We start from the raw sequence: 22,667 nt of genomic DNA on the forward strand, positions 1-22,667 counted from the left end.
CCCCCCCCCCAACCCCAGCCCTTCAGGGGCACAGAGGAGCAGCTGGGGAGGGCTTCAACGAAGTGGTCAGACGTGGCCTAGGAGCCCAGTTGATGATGAAGGCTGTCCCAGGCGGCTGAGACAGGTTGTGAGATGGGGCTGGAGGCCGGGGAAGAAGCGGGCGCCGCCGCCGCCGAGTCAGAGAGGTCTAGGGCCCGCCTACCTGCCCACCGCCCTTTACCGGGGCGGGAGGCGGGGGGGATGCCCGGGAGAGGCCGGGTTCAGGCACATATTGGGAATCGAGCCTGCGGACCCTTACACTGAAGCCAACCCGGGGTTTTTCCAGGCAGAGGCAAGTCATCCCAACTGGTCAGAGTATCTGAGCTTTCTGAGAGGGGTCCGATGAACTTTCAGACGGTCCACGCCTCTCTTGGGAAGTCAACAACAACGGGTTTGTACCTGCACCGCGGCATCTCCGCCCCTCGGCGCGGGCGCGAGCTGGGGCGAGGAGCCCAGGCTGGCAGGGCTGCGGGAGCCGGGGAAGGGGAAGGAAGGCAGGGACGTGGGTCTCACCTCGGGCGGGTCGCTGAAGAGGCTGAGTCGGAAGCGGCCGCGTTTGAACTCCATCTCCAGGGCGGAGCCCCTGGCCACCGTGACCCGGCTCCGGTGGTTTCGCGAGAACATGCTGATGGCCCCACGCCTTTACCTACTCGGTGCGTTCCCAGAGCCGCCTGGCTGTGCCTGGTCTCGTTCGCCGCTGTCCCTCGACGACCGCTCGCCCGTCCGGCAGGGAAGCTCCCGCAGCCCGGTTCCCAAACTCCGCCCCCGGAGACGACACCTGGGCCGGGCAGGGCGCGGCACCCTCCTCCACCCCCGCCAGAGGCCCGGCCGGCCCGGCCAGTCCTGGGGCGCCAAGCAGGCCTGGCCCGACAACCCGACAGCCAGGCACCCTACACCTCTCGAGCACTGCGGGGGCGCACCATCCGGTCGCGCCCCAAGCTCTGGCGCCTCACCTGGGCAAGGGGCGGGCCCAGGGAAGCCCCGCCCAGCAGCCGCCCCCACCTGCAAGCCGCACTCCCTGCGCGCGGAAAATCCCTTGGCTGCAGGAATAGCCGCGTGGCACACTGTGGTTCTGGCAGGGCCCTGGGACCGCGCCCAGTTGCGCCCCTAAGCAGCTTCCGAAGTGATCATATCACTTCCTGCAATCCCAAATGTCTCTTCTTCGACCCCCTTCCGCTTTAAGTTCCCCATGCACGGCTGCGTGCATATCGACCCAATTAGTGGGGCAGTGCTTAAGCACGTCTTGTAATCCCGTTCTGTCACTTACTAACCTTGGAGCCTCGACCCAATCACTGAACTTTCTGAGCTTCAGTTTTTCTCACCGGTTCAACGGGGTATATAGTGATTATCTCCTTCCTTTAGGTTGCTATGAGGATTACATACGAGAATAGGTGTAAAATGCCCAGCATAGTGCGGGCTTAAACAAGTGCCCCTTAAGTGGACCTATGAAGATAAAGACGCAGGTGCAGCGCCTTGTGTCTTTGGATAGGAGCACAGGTGACCTCAGCTCCCTGGACCCAGACCTTAAGCGCCTTAAGAGGGTGAGCTGATCATTGACCTCAGTATTGACTATTTTTCAGCTGCTGCTGGATGGCCAAGATTACCACTCAGTTTGTGAAGAAAAGGGGGCTCTCCTCACCTCCACAAAGCCTAGTAAGAGAGAAGGAAATGGCAGAGTATTAGCTTGCTGGCCACACTGGGGACTCTTCTGGGGACTCCAGAACTTCCTGGAGAGAACTTGCCAGACAGTAGTGAAGCTCCTTCCTAGCAGATGGGCCAGAGCCAGAGAAATACTCACCTTTAGCTTTAGAGATGTTACAATTGCTCTGCTGTGGCAAATTGCTCAGTGTTCTACACAACCTGACTTAAATTACTTCTGCAAAGGGGAAATTAATTGTCTTAAGGAACTAAAATATCCCAAGGTCAGCATAGAGGTGGCATGACCCAGGCATTCCGTGTCACGAGGATCGGGTCTTTTCCCTTCCTCTAGTTCTACTTGGCTCCATGTTGCCTTCACCCTCCACAGCACATCATTGCCAAAAATTCCGGGTCTATATCTTTTCAGGGGAAAAGACAGCATCTGCTTCCTGAACCTCCTATACATGCCTTGGATTTACTATGGGCCATCTGGGATCTTTTATCCAACCTTTGTAGCCAGAGGGGTGGCCTGACCTGAACCAGTCACTATGCTGGGGGGGATTCTCTGTGCCAGTCAACCAGACCTGGGTCAGTTGGCCATTCCTGAAGACCAGCTGGAACCTACTGAGCTGGGAGAGGAGGGAAGGGAGAGGTAGTTTCCTCAAAACTGTTCCTGTATGACCACCAGAAGGTGAGGGAATGGATGCTGGACAGGAAGAACAGCAAACAGCTTTGACATACAAAAATCACATGGAGAAGGGAGTTCTTCTGGTCTGTAGGAAAGGCAAATCAAAAAATTTTATAAAATATGTGGACTCTGGAAGCAGCTTTTTCTCCACAAGGTCCTGTTCCCTTGCTTTAATAAAATCACCATTTGCACACACACAAAAAAAATATCTGTGGCCTCTGAGATAAACTTCAAAGGATGGGTGAGGAGGAAGAGGGGGAAAGGCATTGTTTCTTTTTTCCCCTTCCTTCCTTCCTTCCTTCCTTCCTGGTAAACTCTACCCTCAACACAGAGCTCAAACTCATGGCCCCAAGATGAAGAGTCACATGCTCCACTGACTGAGCCAGCCAGGCCCCCCAGAATTGTTATTTAGTTCTTCAAATATCTATTGTCACTTAACTGTAAGCTCCCCAGGGAGGAACAGTCTGTCTTGTCCACTGCTTTATGCCCAGTGTCTGGTACAAAGGAAGTACCCAGTCAACTATCAGTGAAGTAAATGAACACAGGAAATGCCTCAAGGAAACGTGCAGATTTCAGAGCACCTGACTGGGATGAGTAAACCCATAGACTAAAAGGGTTCATTTCAAACACTGGGGTTTTGTTTTGTTTTTTGTTTGTTTGTTTTTTAGCAGAATGTGGTGTTTTGTTTTTCCAAATGAACTCTTACCTGGAGTATGTGAAATAGAATCAATGGCTGTGATGGAAGCAGGTCTGGAGCCTCAACCATTGTCCTCTCCCCAGGTTCTCAGCTGTGCTCACAGGCTCTGGGGAAGGGTTTGGAAGCCCCTGACAAAAGGTGGAAGAATGGAAGGCATTTGGAAAGGAGACAGAGCTCAAATCCTGCCTGAGAATTTGGACTCCATGTGACAGAATATTTTGCAAAAGAAGCGGCATAGCGAAGAGTTGTATTTTACAGATTACAATCTGGCAGCCTTTTGCATAAATCAGTTGGAGGAAGTTTCAACTAGGGTCAGGGAAGCCAGCTGACACCATTCATGACAGAGTGGAGAAACCAGGGTCAACAGTTCTGTGGATTTATTTATTTTTAAGATTAAATTCCTTTTTGAAGACACAAAAAGTTTTAAAAGAACATTCCTAATTGTACCACCTAAATATAATATAAGGTAAAAAAAAAAAAAAAAAAGAATAAAGGCATGCCTTCCCTACCATCAAAAAGAAAAACACTGAGACATTTGGTGCCATGGTGTACTGAAGCCCCACACGGGTTCATAAGAGACAACTGCTGAATATTTCAGAACTGTGCATCCCAGGTGTTAAAAGCACAGCTTTAATTAAAAATTGAACCTAAAAACAATGAAATAAATTATATTAAAGCAAAGGTGATAAAACTCATCACTTCCTAATTATTTCACTGTGTCTTCCTATTATCTCTTGAGGTGATTTGCATTGATAGTATCGGTATAGTGGAAATGCTATGTAACCGTGAGCTATTGCATATCTCTTCCTAAGTTCCCATGTTCCATCACATCATGTTTGAAATTGGGTGTGGTGGGAGCATTTACACAACAGAAACAGGTGAACACAAAAATCAGGGCTGGATTTTTTTTTTTTTTCTTTTCCCATAGGGAGCTTTTGTTAAAAATTTACCAGCATGCTACTGGTTTGCTGCACAATCTTTCCAACTTTTTCCTTTGTTTATGTAGGTATCTGTCTCTCCAGCTCTGAAGTAGATATTTGGAGTTGCTGGTCACCCGGTGTTCAAACCATTTTCCTGTTTCTGCGTGGTCCCCTACTGTGGACGATATTGGTAGGCTGAGGCTCTACCCTCTTTACGGCAGCTGGAGAGGTCATTCATTTTCTCTTCCACTTCTTCACAGCCCAGGTGTAAGCACTTGGCCTAAGTCAACCGATTGGAATGCTTCCAACTGGACTTTGAATCTTGAAAGAGTGAAAACAAGACCCAGGGAGAGTTCATGATATGATCGTTGCACCTGCAGTCCGTGAGGGGCGGGTAGCTGTGTCAGCAGAGAAGTCCTCATCAGCAGGGTACTGTGGTGTGACTGGTGTACCCTCTGTGTAACCTCACCCACAGGTTGCTACTTCCTGGCCTCTCTTGGTTCCCACCCCTTATCAAAGGAAAGTACAAGAAGAGCCCAAAACATTTTTTAGTGCTGGGAAGTAACAAAAGCACTCAAAGCATGATGGAGACATGTCAAAAGGACACAGAAATCATCTTAAGGAAATGCCCCATGACCAAAGCTGGGACATATTTCAGCATCAAGATAAATAATGGTAGTAATGGACTACCACTCATTGACAGAAATAGGAAACCGTAATGATATAAATAACTACACACGTAAAGGAATGCAAGATGAAATCTCTTCACAGTAGCAATGCCCACTAATGCATGTAGTTGGAATAATGGAAGTAGAAAGATTCCATTGCCAATTATTACAGTACTGCTGATTCATACAGTAGTCATCAATGGATACTAAGCCTGATGGGTGGACGTTTGATGGGGAACAGGATATCAGAGTAGTTTCAAAATATTTCCCCAGGAAATAGCTCATTAATTACAAAAGTGAAAATGGTGACTCTCCAGTGGGGAAAACTAGCAGACACCACCTTGACCAGGTGATCAAGGTTAGAGCATCAGTGGTGCTTTCTGATGGGACACACTGAGAAGAACACAGCAGAGTCTTTTTTGTATAGTACTACCGCCAACAATTATGAGTCAGGACACAAGCAAACACTAGATGTATCCAGGTTGAGGAACATTCTAGGGAATCAAAGGCCTGTACTCTCTGTACTTTTTTTTTTTTTTTTTTAAGATTTTATTTTTAAGTAATTTCTACACCTAGTGTGGGTCTCAAACTTCCAACCCCAAGATTGGGAGTTGCAGGCTTTATGGATTGAGCCAGCCAGGTGCCCACAAAGGTTTGTACTTCCTAAAACTGTCAAGGTCATGAAAGATAGGGAAAGGGTGAGCAAATGTTCCAGATTAAAGCAGATCAAAGAGACATGACAAGGGAATGTACTGCATAATTCTGGATTTGGATCCTGGGCTTAAAAGGAAAAGTAGACATTGGGCAGCTGGTGAAACTTTTGAATGGGGTCTGTGGGTTGGACTGTCATGCTCTATCAGTGTTAATTTCCTGACTGAAAGGGTTGCACAAAGGTTATAGAACAGAGTACTTGTTTTGAGGAAATACACGGTGTGATATATTTAGGGGTGAAATGGCATCATGTCTGCAACTTTGTCTCAGATTGATCAGAAAAGGAATAACCGTAATAGTAAATGTGGGGGATAGTAAACAATCACAGCATCTGATTTTAGGAAGCAAGAGTTCTTTGTATTCTTCCTGCAACTCTTCTGCATGTTCGCAATTATTTCAAAAGAAATTGTGTTTAAAAATAAGGCTAAGAACTCAGGAGAATAAAGTTCTTCCTTTTAGCCTACAAACATGCTCAAACCTCTTCCACTCTAAACAAAGCAAAATAATGAAGCCAGTGGCTACTTGCTGTTGTCACTTCCTCCCTGCTGGGCATGAGGATGTTGAAGAAACACCATTGGGCCTGGTGTCAGGAAGCCTCTGTTGGAGGCTGGCTCTGCCACTCCCTAACTATGCCACTTTGGCCAAATCATTGAACCTCTCTGAGCCTCAGTTTCTTCATGAGGGAACAATACGATCTCCCCTATGGAGAGGACCAAGGGAAAGCAGGGATATGAAACCGGGCGATAAGCTATAATGTGTTTGACAAACACTAACTACAGGTGATCCCTCACTTTGACTCCTGATGGTACAGCACTATTGCCTTCACACCTTGCTAAACCGCCTCCTCTTCTAGGAGCTCAGCCTGCCCTCTGCAGGACAGTACACAGCAGATCACACCCTTGGTCTCCTGATACTCTCTGATCGTGGGTGCCTTTCTTGCCTCTCTCTTGACTTCCTCTTCTCAACCCTGCCTGGCCAGTCTGCCTGCCTGTCCAGGACAGCTACTCACTCAGACCTGGTCCTTTCCTCTTCATCTGTTTGGTCATTCTGGAATGTCTCACTTACTCCATACCTTTGGGGGCACCTCTGTTACTATGCCCATGACACCCCCACTCACACCTTTTGCACTGGATCCTCCAGTCAGTATTTCATCACTGGGCATCCCTGCAGGCACTTCAAATTCACCTTGGGCAACACTAACTGACTTGCTTCTCCTATGTTCCCTTTCTTATTTAACACACCACGCTCCCTCTAAATACTTGAGCTAGAAATGCACAGGTCATTTATTAGGGGTGCCTGGTGGTTCAGTCTAAGTGTCTGCCTTCACCTTAGGTCATGATCCTGAGGTCCTGAGATGGAGCACTGCATCAGACTCCCTGCTCAGCAGAGAGCCTGCTTCTCCCTCTCCCTCTACCACTCCTCCTGCTTGTACACTGTCAAATAAATAAATAAAATCTTTTTTTTTAAATCATTTGTTATTGTTGTTGTCATTTGCTTATTGAACATCTACTATTTTCTAGATACTAGGTGCTTTGCATTTTTTTTTAAGATTTTATTTATTTATTTGAGAGAGAGAAAGAGAGCATGAGAGAAGGTCAGAGGGAGAAGCAGACTCCCCATGGAGCTGGGAGCCCCATGCGGGACTCAATCCCGGGACTACGGGATCATGACCTGAGCCAAAGGCAGTCGCTCAATCAACTGAACCACCCAGGTGCCCCTAGGTGCTTTGCATTCTTGATTTGCTTTTTTCCTTGAAAGAGCCCTCTAAAGTAGATCCTACTTCATCCCATCTTACAAGGCTGAAATCTAGTGTTCAGAGAGTTTAAATAACTTGAGTTCAAGGTTATACAGCTAATAAATAGTGGAACTGGGTTTTTATAATAGGCTTGTCTGATTCCAAGGTTCATTCTCTTAATCTCAATCATTATATAACACTGCTTCTTCTTGAATTCCCATATATAATTTCATTGATTCCTTTTAATTTTGTCACTGAAATGTCTCTTTAATTAGTTCTTTCTTTGTTCATTGATGCTACCTTTTTTGGATACTGATCTTGTACATATTGTACATATTTAAATATATATATAGGTAGTACCTTTTTCTAATTATAAATGTGATATATATTAGGTGTTAAGAAAATTCATTGTATGGGGTGCCTGGGTGGCTCAATGGGTTAAGCCTTTGGCTCAGGTCATGATCTCAGGGTCCTGGAATCGAGCCCCACATCAGGCTCTCTGCTCAGCGGGTAGCCTGCTTCCCCCCACCCTTCTCTGCCTGCCTCTCTGCCTACTTGTGATCTCTCTCTCTCTGTCAAATAAATAAATAAAATCTTTTTAAAAAATAAAAATAAATTTTAAAAATTCATTACAGATCTAGATAGTAAAAGTTCCCCAACCCCAATTTCTTCTTCTTTTTTTTAAAGTAGGCTCCACACCCAATGTGGGGTTTGAACTCAGGACCCCAGGATCAAGAGTCACATGCTCCACTGACTGAGCGAGCTAGGGGCCCCTCCCAACCCCAGCTTCTGAAGATAACCAGGCTAAGGAGTAGTATATATTCCTCAATTTTTTCCTGCATATATAGAAGCATATTACTCTTTTTAAATGGCATAACATCATATTGAAACTCACCTTTCTTATTTCATATGACAGCACATACAGATCTACCTTACTGTTGTCCTTTTTTTTTTCCCCCAGAGAGAGCCTGCACTCATGAGAGCAGGGGGCTGGGCAGAGGGGGAGACAGAAAGAGAATCCCAACCAGGTTCCACTCCCAGCCCAGAGCCTGGAAGGAGCTTGATCACACGACTCTGAGATCATGACCTGAACTGAAATCAAGAGTCAGACAGACCCTTAACCAACTGAGCCACCCAGGTCCCCACCCCCCTTTTAAAGATTTGTTTATTTGAGAGAGAAAGAGAGAGAGCACGAGGGCTTGGGGCAGAGGAAGAGGGAGAGAGAGACTCTTCAACAGATTCCGCTCTGAGCACCGTGGGGCGCGGGGGGCGGGGCACACACACCAGGCTCCAAGATCACAACCTGAGCCAAACCAAGAGTCCCACTCCTAACCGTCTGCCGCCCAGGCACCCCACCCCCTTCTTTTTTCAATTAGGTAAAATCGACACATGTTTTATACAAGTTCAAAAGGCACAAAGGTGTATATTATGAAAAATAAGTCTCCCTTCATCCTTGTTCCCCAGTCACCAAACAGAAATGATGTCACTAGTTTCTTGGGTAGCACTCAGAGGCCGCATTTCTTTGAAGAGCAGCAGAGCTGCCCATTGTATGGACGTACCATATTCACGCACCAAATTATTTTGGTGTTTCATTAGTGGGACACTTAGATTGTTTCTAACGCTATTATCCACAGGATCTAAAGTCCATGTCAATCAATTACTTATCATAGTGTTTCAGATTGCATAGATACACCATAATTCATTTCTCCACTGATGAGAATTTAGGCTTAAATACCGTTTGCTCTGCTCCTAGGGCACTTGTACTATTAGGCACTTCTGCCATTTTGCGGGCAATGTAGTTTCCTAGTACTCACTGCACTGAGAGCTCCTCAAAAGCAGGGGAAAGTGTTCATATTCATCTTTATAGCCTTATAGCCTAAACCCCGAATTTGGTCCAGAGTATACACTCACCACGTTTGCGTGCAATAATAATCGAATCGCCCGCGCTGAGTTCTGGAATCGAGAGCCGGGAGGTGGAGCGAGGGGAAAGCCGCGCCCCTTCGAGCTGTCCCGGCCTCGGAGGGCTCGGAACCTTTGTTAGAAGCCTCATTGTTTGTGAGGGAGGGTTTTAGCCTCAGCGCGCAGCCCGCACAAGCATGGTTGTTACGCACCGGAAGTAGCCTGTTATTTTGCCGAAGTCGGTTTTTCCGCGGGGCGGAAAAGGCTTGTCAGCATGTGTCCCTACCATTTCCAGCCCCCTTTTCTTGCAGGACCCCATGAGTAAGCTGTGGCGGCGGGGGAGCACCCCTGGGGCTATGGAAGCCCCTGAACCCGGTAAGCGCGGGTCGATAAAGCAAGTTAGGCGTTCGCAGAAAAGGAATCCCATTTTGCTCTTCCGAGCCTCCGGGGTACTTCGCCACAGGTGGGAAGGAGAAAGGCGAGTCTGTTGTTATGGTAACAGCGTGTCGGGCTGGAAGAGTGGGGCCCTTTGGGGGTATTGGATTCTTCAAGGCTCCTCCTGTCCCGCTCTTGTCGTAAACCGTTGACAGGCTCTCCTTACGCAGGGGAAGCGCTGGAATTGAGTCTGGCGGGTGCCCACGGCCATGGAGTGCACAAGAAAAAGCATAAGAAGCACAAGAAAAAACACAAGAAGAAACACCATCAGGAAGAGGAGGCTGGGCCAACGCAGCCGTCACCTGCTAAGCCCCAACTTAAACTCAAAATCAAACTGGGTGGGCAGGTCCTGGGCACCAAGAGGTGAGGCCAAGAAAGCCAAGGTTTTACTTGGCGAAATTTAGGAGCAGGCAGAGACAGAGGGAGAAGCTGGCTGGGCTTTCCAGTAGACAGAGGGTGGACACTGACTTCAGGGCCCAGGTGAAGGCAGAACCCAAGGGGGGTAGGGGAATGCTGGTTGTAACTCAAGCAGGAGGAGAACTGCTCAGCTTACATAGTGGTTGCTTCTCTGCAGTGTTCCTACTTTCACTGTGATCCCTGAGGGTCCTCGCTCACCCTCTCCCCTTATGGTTGTGGACAATGAAGAGGAACCAATGGAAGGAGTCCCCCTTGAGCAGTACCGTGCCTGGCTGGGTGAGAAGAATCTGGAGGTGGGGAAACTGGGCTTCTCATTATATCTGGTTAACGGAAGAGGGTTGGTTCTGAGGAGGGTGAGAATTTTGAGTGTCTCAGTATTAACTTGGCTAAATTAGGGTTCTCCATCTGAACAATTCTACTTTTAGCTCTCCAACTTTGCTTTTCAGATGAAGACAGTAATCTGTCCCCCTCCCCACTTCGGGACCTGTCAGGGGGCTTAGGAGGTCAAGAAGAAGAGGAGGAACAGAGGTGGCTGGATGCCCTGGAGAAGGGGGAGCTCGACGACAATGGAGATCTCAAGAAGGAGATCAACGAGCGGCTGCTCACTGCTCGACAGGCAAGTTGGTTCATTCTTTGTTCACTGGCTAAATATATATTGAGAACTTCCTATGTCTCAAGAATGTTGCTAGGTAGTGGGGATATCAATAGTGGAAGAAAGGAAAGGTTTCTGTTCTCATGGAGCTGGTATTCGTGTGTGTGTGTGTGTGTGTGTGTGTGTGTGTGTGTTGGGGGAAGGGGTTAGTAAGTAAGTAATTGTGAAAAGTATGGTTTATAACAAAAATAGGGTGATGAAATGGAAAGTGGTGGAAAGAGACAACATTAGATAGGGAAGGCAGGGAAGACCTCTCTGATGAGATTACATTTCCAATACCAAAGGAGCTTTTCAGGCAGAGACCAGCAGGTGCAAAGACCCTGAGAGTGAAACATGCCTAGTAGTGGTCAAGGAGAAAAATAAGTGTGACTACAGCATGAAAGGATTGTCTGCAGGAAAGTGATTTGATTTATATTTCAGTAGATTACTTTGGCTTCTTAGTGCAGGTAAGGAGTAGAAGGAAGACCAGCCAGGAAGCCATTGATGGAGTCAGGTGAGAGGTGGTGGTGGCTTGAACCAAGGTGAATTTATGGAGGTGGAGGAAATCAGATGGATTCTGGATATGTTTTGGAAATAATTGTTGGGAGTTAGGGAGCAGGCAGAAAAGAGGAATCGAGGGTAACCCTCAGTTTGGGCTTGAGCAATAATCCAATTGATGCTATCCACTTGAGATGAAAAGTTTTTTTTTTTCCAGCAGAAACTTTATTCAAATTTTGTGTCATTAGAATATTTCCAAAATCGGGACGCCTGGGTGGCTCAGTTGGTTAAGCAGCTGCCTTCGGCTCAGGTCATGATCCCAGCGTCCTGGGATCGAGTCCCACATCAGGCTCCTTGCTTGGCGGGGAGCCTGCTTCTCCCTCTGCCTCTGCTGCCACTTGGCCTGCCTGTGCTCACTCTCTCTCTCTCTCTCTCTCTCTCTGGCAAATAAATAAAAAAAAATCTAAAAAAAAAAAATAGAATACTTCCAAAATCAAACACAATATTAGTCAAATGTTTAATCAGACAGGCAAGGCAAAGCTTCAGGAACAAAACAAAAAATCTGAAGGACTTACTGCTAACAAAGCCATTCCCCTAAGTAGCACCTTATACTTGTCATAAACCTGTAATTTTCTGTTTTAATTTACACACTATTAAAAAGATATTTTTTTTGAAATTTGTGTAATATGTTAGCAAATTGTGTAGCAAAATAAGTGCTCATAATTGATTAGGAACATATCACATTTTTTTTTGAAAGATTTTATTTATTTATTTATTTATTTATTTATTTATTTATTTGACAGACAGAGATCACAAGTAGGCAGAGAGGCAGGCAGAGAGAGAGGAGGAAGCAGGCTCCCCGCCGAGCAGAGAGCCCAATTCGGGGCTCGATCCCAGGACTCTGGGATCATGACCTGAGCCGAAGGCAGAGGCTTTAACCCACTGAACCACCCAGGCATCCCAAGGAACATATCACATTTAAAGGGATCCATATGTACAGCAGCACCACTATAAATACACTGCATAGTCACCCTGAGATCTATTTTGTTTTCAGTGCATATCAAAGTTTTCAAAAGTTTCAAAGTTTCCAAAAACGACAGCTTCTTGTGACTACATGCTCTTGATTTTCTCAAATTCTCTGTCGGTTTGGGTGAGATGCCACTTATTTAAGAGCAGCTTCTGACTAACTGGACACATCTGTGGGTCCACTCTTAAATCTAGATCACCTCCAGACCCCCTTTCTTCAATTGTAGCATCATCGGTGACACGAAGCAAAGATCTTTTCCCACCATTTGGAATGAGATGAAAAGATTTAAAACAGAAAAAACAAAAACACCTCCAGAGAGGTGGTAAACAGAGTTTTGGTATTCAGGGCAGACAGGAACCATTAATGCTTTTCTTGTTTAGAGTCAAGGATCTGAAGATGAAAGTCTGGAGATCTGGGAGGAGGCAGTACTAAGGCTCCTGGAGAGGGTGCTCATCCCCCCCTTACCCTCAAGGCCAGTGTTTATCAAGAGCCTGCTTTCCAGATCCCCACTGTCGCCCCCGCCCCCCTAACCCCGGTTTGGGCAGACGTCGCCCGCCTGACACCACTCGGTGTGTCTCTCCCCAGCGAGCTCTGCTGCAGAAGGCGCGGAGTCAGCCTTCCCCGATGCTGCCGCTCCCTGTGGCTGGGGGCTGTCCGGCCCCGGCCCTCACCGAGGAGATGCTGCTGAAACGCGAGGAGAGGGCGCGAAAGAGACGGTTGCAGGCGGCTCGGCGGGCGGAGGAGCACAAGAACCAGACTATCGAGCGCCTCACCAAGACCGCGGCGCCTAGTGGCCGGGGAGGCCGAGGGGCGGCGCGGGGGGAGCGCCGCTGTGGAAGGACCGCGGCCCCGGCCCCCATGGTGCGCTACAGCAGCGGGGCACAGGGTTCCACCCTTTCCTTCCCACCTGGCGTCCCCACTCCCGCGCCATTGTCCCAGCGGCCGTCCCCATCTGGCCCTCCCCCTCGATGCTCGGTCCCCGGCTGCCCACACCCCCGCCGCTACGCCTGTTCCCGCACGGGCCAGGCGCTCTGCAGCCTTCAGTGCTACCGCATCAACCTGCAGATGCGGCTCGGGGGGCCCGAGGGCCCCGGGTCCCCTCTTTTGGCTACTTAAGTCCCTGATCTGACCCGGACTCTGCGCCCTCTCCCCTGTCCTGTCTTCATTATGTTCCCCACCCTATTATTAAATTTCATCCGGTGCCTCGACTTGTACAGAGTTGGGGAAGTGGGGTATGGGCAGGCCAATGCACTGTACACACACTTTGCCGTCACGGGAGATTGCGTCGACACATGGGAAACGGCCACTAGGCCGCAAGAACACTGGGGCACTTTTAGAACGCGATCCTTGCCCTGCACCGCCTCTTCCAGTGGGGTTACCTGGCTTGGTCAGGCCTTCCGCGTCATCTCCGAAAATAGCGCTCAAGCCAATCAGCGGAGACTTTGCTTTTCTGGACGGCCGCTTATTGGCTGGCAATTCCGAGCCCGTTCTGTTGTCCATATTGGCTATTGTCGCTGTCAGTCAGGACCATGGTCGAACCTTGCCCCGCTCTTTGTCTGTGTAAGCTCCTGTTGTCTGGGAGAGTGGCGGAGGCGCTGTTGTAGATTGGTCCCTGGGAGAAAGCTCTGGTCCGTTCCTATTGGCCCGTCCGCCGGCGGGCGTCGCTGATTGGTAGGATCGAGCAATCTGGGTGCTAGTTGGCAGAGCTCTCCCCGGATGGAAGCTCCGGCCGCGGAGTGATGGTGGCGGCAGCGAAGATGGGCCGGGCAGGGACCATGGCGGTGGCGGCAGAAGTGGCAGGGGCGGGGCGCCTGGCGATAGAGGAGGCTGTGGTCTACCGGGGGCTGTAGGTGGAGGCATGGCTCAGGCCAGCAGCGGGAACGGCAGCGAGGAGGCCTGGGGGGCACTTCGCGTGCCGCAACAGCAGGTATCCCGACTGCTCCAAAAACCTATCACGACAGCCATTTATTTCTCTTTCCCCTCTCCTTGTCCCTTCCTTTTGGGGGGTTGGGGAGGAACTCACGTAGCCAAAGATATTGTGAAGTTCCTAAGTATGTCCCTTCTACTCTTTGTCTAAACTTTGTAATGTAGATGCAGTTGACTTTGCCTGCAGCTTCTTAGACCCCCCCCCCCCCATCCCATGGCTGCAGTGGAAGCTTGCAGTGGCTCTCCAGTGACCAAAGGCATAGTGAGGCCCAGGGAAGCTCCCTCTGTCTTGCAACAGTTATTTGTGATGTTTTTCTGTGTGCCTGTTGTCACAACAGAGTCCGGCAGCGTCTTCTCTTGAGGGAGCAATCTGGAGAAGAGCTGGAACCCAGACTCGCGCCCTGGATGCCATCCTTTATCATCCACAGCAATCCCATCTGGTTGGGAGCACTGCTCTGTGTCTCAAATGGCCCTTCCTCTACCCTAGGAAGCCTGAGACCCAGGGGTGGAAAGATCCAGTGTGGGGGTGGGGAGGCAGCCCGTGGGGGGAGGGTGGATAATGAAAGCATCTTAGCATTGGAAACTGCCTTAAACCCCTTACCCATTGTCTGAGACTTTGAGGTAGCTCAGACTGCCCCCTGGCTTCTGCCCAAACACTCCCTTAACAGAAAATACTCTGGGAGCCAGCCCCAGTGAGAGAAGTCTCTGTACGCAGAACTGAAATCTGCCTCTTTGTATGTCCACACCTTGCATCTTGTTTTCTAGACAGATTCTTGTTATGCCAAATCCTCTGCCGTGTCAGCAGCCCTTCAGATATTTGAACACTCCTCTGTCACTTTTCCCCTCCCCAGAGATCTCTCTGAGCTCAACTTGGCTCACAGGGTGGGACTATGTCCCTGCATGCAGGGGTGTGGGGGTGGACAGTGCCTGGGGCTGGGATCTCCTTTGGTTCTAAGTGCCTCCTTGCTCCCAGCTTCGAGAGCTCTGCCCGGGAGTGAACAACCAGCCCTACCTCTGTGAGAGTGGTCACTGCTGCGGGGAGACGGGCTGCTGCACCTACTACTATGAGCTCTGGTGTGAGTCTCCAAGGGGGCTATTCTCGGGTCCTTCTGCTCACTCTCAAAATTCGTCGGGCATCAAAATTCCAACCTTCATGGACCTCTGTCTACCTGGGAGGTATCTAAGACCCTCCTTCCTCACCCCTTGCAGGGTTCTGGCTGCTCTGGACTGTCCTCATCCTCTTTAGCTGTTGTTGCGCCTTCCGTCATCGACGAGCTAAACTCCGGTTGCAGCAACAGCAGCGCCAGCGCGAGATCAACTTGTTGGCCTACCACGGGGCATGCCATGGGGCTGGCCCTGTCCCTACCGGTTCACTGCTTGACCTTCGTGAGTGGCTTGAGGCTCTGGGCACACTGCCAGTGGCCCCTCCCAACCCAGAACCCTGAATCATCCCCACCTTCCCTTTTCAGACATTTCAAAGCACACTTTCCCTAATAGCAAAGATACCACTATCCCACCGCTGGCTGCCGCACCAACCATGCCATTCTTTCCTGCAGGCCTCCTCAGCACCTTCAAACCCCCAGCCTATGAGGATGTGGTTCACCGCCCCGGCACACCGCCGCCTCCTTACACTGCAGCCTCAGGTTGCCCCTTGACTGCTTCCAGTGACCACACCTGCTGCTCCTCTGCTTCTAGCTGCCCTGCCCACTGCGAGGGAACAAATGTGGAAGGTGTTTCCTCCCACCAGAGCGCACCCCCTCATCAGGAGGGTGAGCCTGGGGCTGGGGTGAGCCCTGCCCCCCCACCCCCTTCTTGCCGCTATCGCCGCCTGACTGGTGACTCAGGTATTGAGCTCTGCCCTTGTTCTGACTCCAGTGAGGGCAAGCCAGTCAAGGAGGCTAGGGCTAGTGCCACCCCACCAGATCTGGAGGACTCTTGTGTGCTGCCCCTCGATCCTGTACCCCACGTCTCTCCTGTGGGGCTAGCTTCCAGTGAAGGGGACATCCCATAAACAGTTTTGGGAGGGTGGGTGAATTCCTTGCCCACTAGAAACAGCCTGGGGCCCAAATCCTTGAATTCTTCTTGGCCTCTCCCTGCCATCTCGAATCTTCCTGAAAGGGGTGGAGTCCTGAGGAAGAGTGGCAGTGTTTGGGGGACTGTGCTAGCTCTACCCCCCAAAAACATACACAGGAGCCTTTGATCTCATTAAAGAGATGTGAACCAGCTGCTTGTGAATTTGGGTGGACTAGTGCTCAACTTGCTGCATTGCACTTGACCTGACTGGATTTGGAGGGGACATGTAATGACCACTTTTCCCACCCTCCTCTGAAGAACAGTAGACAGTCCTAAGGTCTGGACTGAGCTAAGACCTTTTGGTGAGGCAGAGCTGGCAAAAGCAATAGAGTTTGTCATGGTTTTCCATTTATTTAGAAAAATAGACTCTGAATTCACATTCACCCCAGGGCTGTGTGGGATGACAGTAAGGAGACACCTGAGATGAGCTGAGGATGGTTTGAAGCACTAGTATCTGAGGGCTGGGAGCAGAAGCTAGAGACCTTGTCCTTCTATTCCAGAGTGCAGGCCTGCCACCCCTCTCACCCTTCCCTTAGTAGTCTTCAGCCATGGCCAGTAGGACAAGGCTGGTCCAGCCCTGGAAAGGGCGGCAGCCCATGCCCCGACCATCCCGGTCACTGTACTGCTCCCAAAGGAAACCTGTGGCCTGATACTGCCGCCACACATTGCTCACCACATTGGCACGGAGCTCACTGTGGAGCTTGGCAGCCCGGGCCTGGTGGGGACCCTCCAGATGACCATAGTGGTAGAGAGCTCCTAAGGCCAGGTAGTTGACATTGAGCCACACAGCACCCCGCCAGTAGGGAGGATCGTGCTCTGAATTGCGCTGGCCATAAAAGGGGCTGGAGGCTGCAAGGGAGCGCAAACCAAAGGGGCTCCAGAGATGGCGGCTGTCAGCTAGAATATCCAGCAGGGGCCCAAGGCGGGGGGAGTTGGGGTCCAGCAGCCGCAGAAGCATGGGAAAAAGACTGACATAGCCCAGGGCATCCACATACTGTAAACGAGGGTGGGGCCGACCCACTACCCGCACCAGCCCCTCTGGGGGCCGAGGCTTCAGCTGCACTGCTCTTGTGTGGTTTCCAAAGTCTGCAAAGACTCCTAGCTCTGCGGCCCAGTGCAGCTCATCCAGGCTCTCTTCTGCCTCCAGTGATGCAGCCAGTGGGCCCAGCTCTGCAGCTGCCTCAGCCTCTCCTAGCTGCTCTGCCAGCTGCACCAGCACACGGGCCCCCAGGGCCACCCAGCACCGCAGGTCCAAGTGCCGCTCACTGGCTGAAGGGTGTGAAGCCCGGGGATAGTCATCCAGCCCAGAAGGTAGCGTCTTAGGGTTCAACAGGGTTGGTAAGGCAGGGTCCCGGCCCCGCCACCGATAAGATAGTGGCACTGGCCCTGCCTGGCTCTTATGGAGCCAGGAGAACCAGGCACGCAGACGGGGGAAGGCCCTGCGGAGGAAGGCAAAGTCAGCAGGGTCACCACCCTTTAGCATGTGGGCAATAGGCAAAAGCAGGGTTGGGGGATTGGCATGGGCTGCCCTTTGCACCAGGAATTCTGGAGGCACCCGGGCTCGGGCCTCATCCCCCAGCACCTGCTCCCGTCCAATCCAGCCATCAGCATTGAGCAGTCCCAGCCAGTGACCTAGGACTTCCCGAGTAAGGCGGGGATCCCACCGCTGGACCACCAGCTGGTGAAAGCCCTCATCCCAAAGAAAACCTCGTGGGAAAAATGACCGGGAGGGCACTGCTGTGAAAAGAGGAACAGGTGGAAAGAGAGCTGGGTCCACCTTCTGCTCAGATCCCTCAACCCCCATGTCTGCCAACACTAGACCCTGTCCATAGAAGTAGCCAATCCCACCGAGGAGGCCACTGAGGGCAGCCTGACCCAAAGCCTGCTCCTCAGGACTCAGGCCCTTCTCCTTCAGCTGAAAAGTCTTCTCAAAGTGCTCTCTAAAGGCTTCAACATGGCTCTCCAGGGCTTGGGTCAGCAGGCTGCCTGCCAGCTGCTCCAGGGGTTGGCTTCCTCCTGCCTGGGCACTGCCCGATTCAAACACCAACTCCACAGAAAAGGGGACTTTCAGTGTCACCTGTTGTATCAAGAATTGCCCTTGTCCCTGTCCTTGCCCACTTGGGCCTCTGTCCTCCCACTTCAAAGATCCTGGCAAGCCGAGGTAGCGTTCAGGGGAAGCCCCTGGTGGCCGGTGCTGGAACCAGCTGTTTAGCCGGCTCTTCACCATCTCTGTCAGCAATGCAAGTCCTGGGTTGGAGGACCAGAAGACATTGTAGCTTGAAGGGAAGAAGATAAATAAGAAAAAATTACTCAGGAGAAAATGGTGAGGAATATAAAGAGAAATAAGAGGAGACCGGGAGTCAGGATGGGAGGGTCTTGGCAGTGCAGGGGACATGGAGCCTGGTGAGTGGGGAAATAACCAGTGGAAAGAAGGTAGACTGGGGGAGATAGAAATCAGGCTAAGTCAGCACCCATACCACCCCTACCATCACCCCCACACTCTTCCCCCAGTTACCTGCCATACTTGGGGGCAGTGTCCCCTGGATTGGTTGGTGCCGTAAGTGTAAGGCGGAAGTCTCCAAGTTCACTGGAGTGACCACTGATGAATTTCAACTGCCCCTTGGCCCCAACCTCTGGCACTAGGACTTCCTTGCCATCTGTCACCACATAGAAGAACAGGGACACCAAAGGGAGGGCAGAGGTACCTGAGGTCTGGGTGACCAAGGAGGACAGAAAAACACAGCATTAGATTGGCAGTATCTCCTGGAAATTCAGCCTTACTGAAAGGGGCACCATGCAGGAGCAACATGGTAAACATACGTCTACGGTGTTGAGGGTCAGTAAGGGTAAGCACCCAGTGAGATGAGGTATAGAGGCTTGCACAGGGTTTGCTGGGAAATTATAATAGAGTGCTTTTGTGTCATATACTATCCTAAGAACTCTACATATCATTTATCATTTTCTTTCATTCTTATAATCCTATGAGTTAAGTGCTACTTGTATCTCCGTTTTGCAAAAAGGAAACCATGGCTTATGGATAGTAAATAGAAATGGTCATACACTGTTTAAGGCAGGCAGCCAGACTTGGAGCCCCTGCAGTTAACTGCCACATCATACTGCATTTGCTGGCAGAAATGCCAGCAAAGAAAGGGTGGAGGGAGTCTGGGCTGGGGGAAGGGTGTCCTGAGGCCCTGACCTGAGACTCTACAGTCACTCTCCAGCTCCAGTCCCCTCCGTGCTGACCCCCAGGCCTCTTGACGAACTCAGTGGTGAGCCTTAAGGCCCCATCTTGGATGTGTTGCCGCCCGAAGGAGAGACCGTCGTGGAACTCCCAGCCATAGGGACCCACGCCGTCCCCCTGTTCACACGTGTGCCTGAGCTTAGGGGTCCCTGGGGTGGCGCCTTGCTGAGCCCACATCAGTCCTAGGGGTAGAATGGCGACGTAAGTCAAAGAGAGAGCAGGGGACCTGTCCCTCTGGGTCTCCGAGAATTTCAGGGTCATCCCTCCTCATAACTCTCCGGAACAACACCCCTCCCCACTCTTGCTCTGGCGTGAAGCTGGGGCTCCCAGGTTAAGAATCCGCCTGCCTACCCGCCCGTCCCGAGGCCCAGTTACCAGTGAGAAGGGGCTGCGGGCTGCGGGTCTTCATGCCGAAGTAGACGTGAGGGCGGTAGGTGCCCCAGAAGAGGTCCGGGGCCACGGCGGGGCTGGAAGAATCGGGAGGCAGTGCCGGGGGCGCGGAGTGCAGTGTGACCGCCCGCCGCGCACGATGCCACGCCAGCAGCCAGCATCCTGACAGGCCCAGGGCCAGAGACAGGACCACGACGCCCAGAGCCGCTCTCCAGGCAGAGCCACGGGCCTCGCCGCCCCGTCGTCCCGGGCCGCCCCGAACCGCCCTTTCAGTTGTCCGCGTTCCGTCGGCCGCCGCTCCGCGACGCCGCCGCTCGCCCCGAGCCATCCCAGCACGGAGGTCTGCGTTGAGGGAGCTCGGAGAGGCGGCAATGGAGCCCGGGTCCTGCTTCGCCTCGACTTGCGCAAGGCGCCCGGGCGTCCACAGATCTGTCAGCCGCACCTGCCGGTCCGCGCCTTCCGCTCCGCTTCCGCCTCCTGCCGGAAGTCCCACCCCGCCACGTCAGATTAAGTCTCCGAGTCCGGAACTGCCGCCACCGCCGTGGCAAAGGGCTGGTTGTCTCCAGAATTTCTTTGTCATCCTCGCGGATTTCACAGGCTAGTAGAGAAAAGAGTAATCTCACATTGGCTTGTTTTTTAAATGAATATCTGTTAAGAACCTGAGGTGCCATCCCGAGTGTTTTACATTTAACTGCCCCAATAGGTGAACGAAAACTGGCCTAGAAAGTTCAAGTAACTTGGCACTGGCCACAGAGCCAGGAAGAGGCCAGCTTGGAGCCCGTGTACCTGAAACAGTCTGGATTACTTTGCCCACGCCCGTGACTTCCTTCCTAGTTAAGTGGAATGTGCCAGAGTGGACCCAAGAGGAAGCTTGAGCTCTGTTCCAACAATGTCTTTAAACAACCCTCTGACAGTCTAGGATTCCTTATCTAGCTGAACCCTAAAAGGACTGTTATGGTGATGCATGCACTTTAAAGAATGCATTTTACCCCCCTCCCCTCCTTTTCTACAACCCAAGAAGCAAAGCAGCTTAGGGGAAGGATCAATTATATCCAGGGTAGGGAAGGCTGCAGAAGTAGCACCTGCACCTCAGGGGGACCCAGGAGAGTTAACATCACAATTAATGGTGGTTCAGAAAAGCAACTTGGATTTAGCTACTTGTTTCTCACCAACAGCTTCGTATAAAAGGTGTGTTCATAAAGTACAAGTCCCTATCATCCTTTAAAAAACCCTACTCAACACCATAATGCTACTCAAGCTCCCATCCAAACTCATTATTTAAAGCTTATACTGTATGCTGCATGTCCACTTACTATTTTGCTATAATCTATTTGACACCGCCTCCTCCGCTGGTAGACTTTTTGCTCTTCCAACAATCATCTTCTGACCAATCCCAATAGTCACTCCTGTCTTTATCTTTCTTGCTACTATTGCATCTAGTTCATATCTCTATTGTAGCACTTATTACATCCCTGGGTTTCATTATTCATCTTTGTACGTGTACTAATCAAAGTTACAGGCACAAGGTAGATAGTAAATATCTGTCAATTCAACACATGTTTATTGCACACTATGTGTATCAGGGATTATGCAAAGTGCTGGGGACACAGAGAAAAGAGCCCCAACCTCAAGTTCACAGTGCCAGCATTCTATCTGTGTTTACAGCAATGTCTGAACCATCCCCACTTTTTCAGATGAGAAGAGTGGTAAAATCTGGCCAGAGATAACAGTCAGTTAACCATCGAGCTGAGGAACAAATCTAGGCTGTCAGTATCCTTTTGGCTACAGCATAAGCCCTCTTAGACAAGACTTTTGCTCCCAGTAATGTTCTAGGTGCTTTACAGGTATCGGCTCATTTAATCCTCTCAACAGTTCTAAGAGATAGGTACAATTATCCCCATTTTATCTGTGAGGGAACAGGCATGGAGATTAATTTTCCACAGTCACAGAGCTATTTAGGGACAAGAGTTAGGATTTCAACCCCAGGAATTCTGGCTCTTAGCTACACCATACTTCCTCCTGATAGGCTGTTTGTTTTTTGGTAGTTTTTTTTTTAAAGGGGGAGGGGAAAAACCAGCTCTTGAAGATAGCACCCTTTTAAGCAGAGCAGCACTGTAGTAACACTGTTAACAAAGTCATGGAAAATGTATTTGGCAAAGAATACAGAAGACAGTGTCTACAGATCCTTGATTGCCTAGCTAAGCATTCTGAAGTTCTTTAAACCCGTAGCAATCAAGCATTTTTTCCTACAACCCAGGATAGAAGTAATTCTACACTGCAACCAAGTACATGCAGATACCCACACATATACATACTTCCTACTTTATATATGTATATTGTTTATAGGCTGCAAAATTTCTTAAAAGAATACTTCTCTCAAGGTACCTGGGTGGCTCAGAGGGTTAGGCCTCTGCCTTCAGTTCAGGTCATGGTCTCAGGGTCTTGGGATTGAGCCCCTCATCAGGCTCTCTGCTCAGCAGGGAGCCAGCTTCCCCTTTCTCTCTGCCTGCTGCTCTGCCTACTTGTGATCTCTGTGTCAAATAAATTTTAAAAATCTTTAAAAAAAAAAAAAAGAATACTTCTCATTCCCTGTGCCATGCACTCTGATACTATTCTACTTTGTTTTTAAAAGGCTGATTTATCCCCTTAAACTGATTTCATGATCCACACCAATGGGTAGCAACCCAGTATGAAAAACAGGCTGGGTACAGTGTGAAACAAGGAGACATAAAAACAGTGATGTGCTGTGAAAGATAAAGTTAAGCAGCAGCAAAAATGATCAGAAAAAAGGAGACTGGGTGGGAGAATACAATGATATAGTTAGTGGGATATAAGTGAATGGGAATGGAGAAAACATTTCAGAAGCTTTTGTTTAAGACAGAATATTCTGAACTTACTGACTGGATATGCAGGGAAAGGGAGAGGGCAGAACCAGAGAAAATGCTGTGGTTTCCAGCCTCGGTGGCTGAGAAGATGAAGTGCCTTTAAAAGGAATGGGGAAGTCAGGGTAAGAGGCAAGTATATGTGTATATAA

At 50.3% G+C, this 22,667-nt stretch overlaps 4 protein-coding genes across 10 annotated transcripts in view; 2 read left to right on the forward strand and 2 right to left on the reverse strand.

Annotated features, from left to right (window-relative positions):
- LOC111147982 (rhotekin) overlaps positions 1-9,050 on the reverse strand; it is a 23,403-nt gene extending 14,353 nt beyond the window's left edge. For 2 of the 6 annotated variants that reach the window (XM_022504315.1, XM_022504310.1), the window contains exon 1: positions 553-3,045. In XM_022504315.1, coding sequence (XP_022360023.1) covers positions 553-663 — 111 coding nt within the window. In that variant the 5' untranslated portion in view covers positions 664-3,045. Of the gene's footprint in view, positions 1-552; positions 3,046-3,071; positions 3,191-9,007 lie in introns of those variants that run through there. The other 4 variants (XM_022504314.1, XM_022504312.1, XM_022504311.1 and 1 more) reach the window with 4 other exon arrangements.
- Positions 9,051-9,161: 111 nt separating this feature from the next.
- On the forward strand, positions 9,162-13,211 carry LOC111148059 (INO80 complex subunit B). Its single transcript, XM_022504435.1, has 5 exons — positions 9,162-9,370; positions 9,601-9,793; positions 10,005-10,123; positions 10,294-10,463; positions 12,589-13,211. The coding sequence occupies exons 1-5, from the start codon at positions 9,313-9,315 to the stop codon at positions 13,117-13,119; spliced, it is 1,071 nt and encodes a 356-aa protein (XP_022360143.1). The 5' UTR covers positions 9,162-9,312; the 3' UTR covers positions 13,120-13,211.
- Positions 13,212-13,708: 497 nt separating this feature from the next.
- LOC111148030 (WW domain binding protein 1) lies at positions 13,709-16,164 on the forward strand. 2 transcript variants are annotated; one of them, XM_022504386.1, is made up of 5 exons: positions 13,716-13,930; positions 14,268-14,369; positions 14,903-15,005; positions 15,139-15,315; positions 15,486-16,164. In XM_022504386.1, exons 1-5 carry the CDS (start codon positions 13,862-13,864, stop codon positions 15,938-15,940), a joined length of 906 nt encoding a protein of 301 aa, XP_022360094.1. In that variant the 5' UTR covers positions 13,716-13,861; the 3' UTR covers positions 15,941-16,164. The 2 variants fall into 2 exon arrangements, with proteins under 2 accessions (XP_022360095.1, XP_022360094.1); XM_022504387.1 differs by lacking the exon at positions 14,268-14,369 and having other exon boundaries at positions 13,709-13,930.
- A 164-nt stretch (positions 16,165-16,328) lies between these two features.
- On the reverse strand, positions 16,329-22,047 carry LOC111148165 (mannosyl-oligosaccharide glucosidase). The gene is made up of 5 exons (XM_022504610.1): positions 22,019-22,047; positions 19,619-20,231; positions 19,199-19,425; positions 18,518-18,714; positions 16,329-18,278 (listed from the first exon to the last, which is right to left on the reverse strand). The coding sequence occupies exons 2-5, from the start codon at positions 19,959-19,961 to the stop codon at positions 16,535-16,537; spliced, it is 2,511 nt and encodes an 836-aa protein (XP_022360318.1). The 5' UTR covers positions 19,962-20,231; positions 22,019-22,047; the 3' UTR covers positions 16,329-16,534.
- Positions 22,048-22,667: the final 620 nt, after the last annotated feature.

The sequence above is a fragment of the Enhydra lutris genome, unplaced genomic scaffold (assembly GCF_002288905.1).
Source record: "Enhydra lutris kenyoni isolate GAN:26980312 unplaced genomic scaffold, ASM228890v2 scaffoldscaffold18, whole genome shotgun sequence".
Classification (NCBI taxonomy): domain Eukaryota; kingdom Metazoa; phylum Chordata; class Mammalia; order Carnivora; family Mustelidae; genus Enhydra; species Enhydra lutris.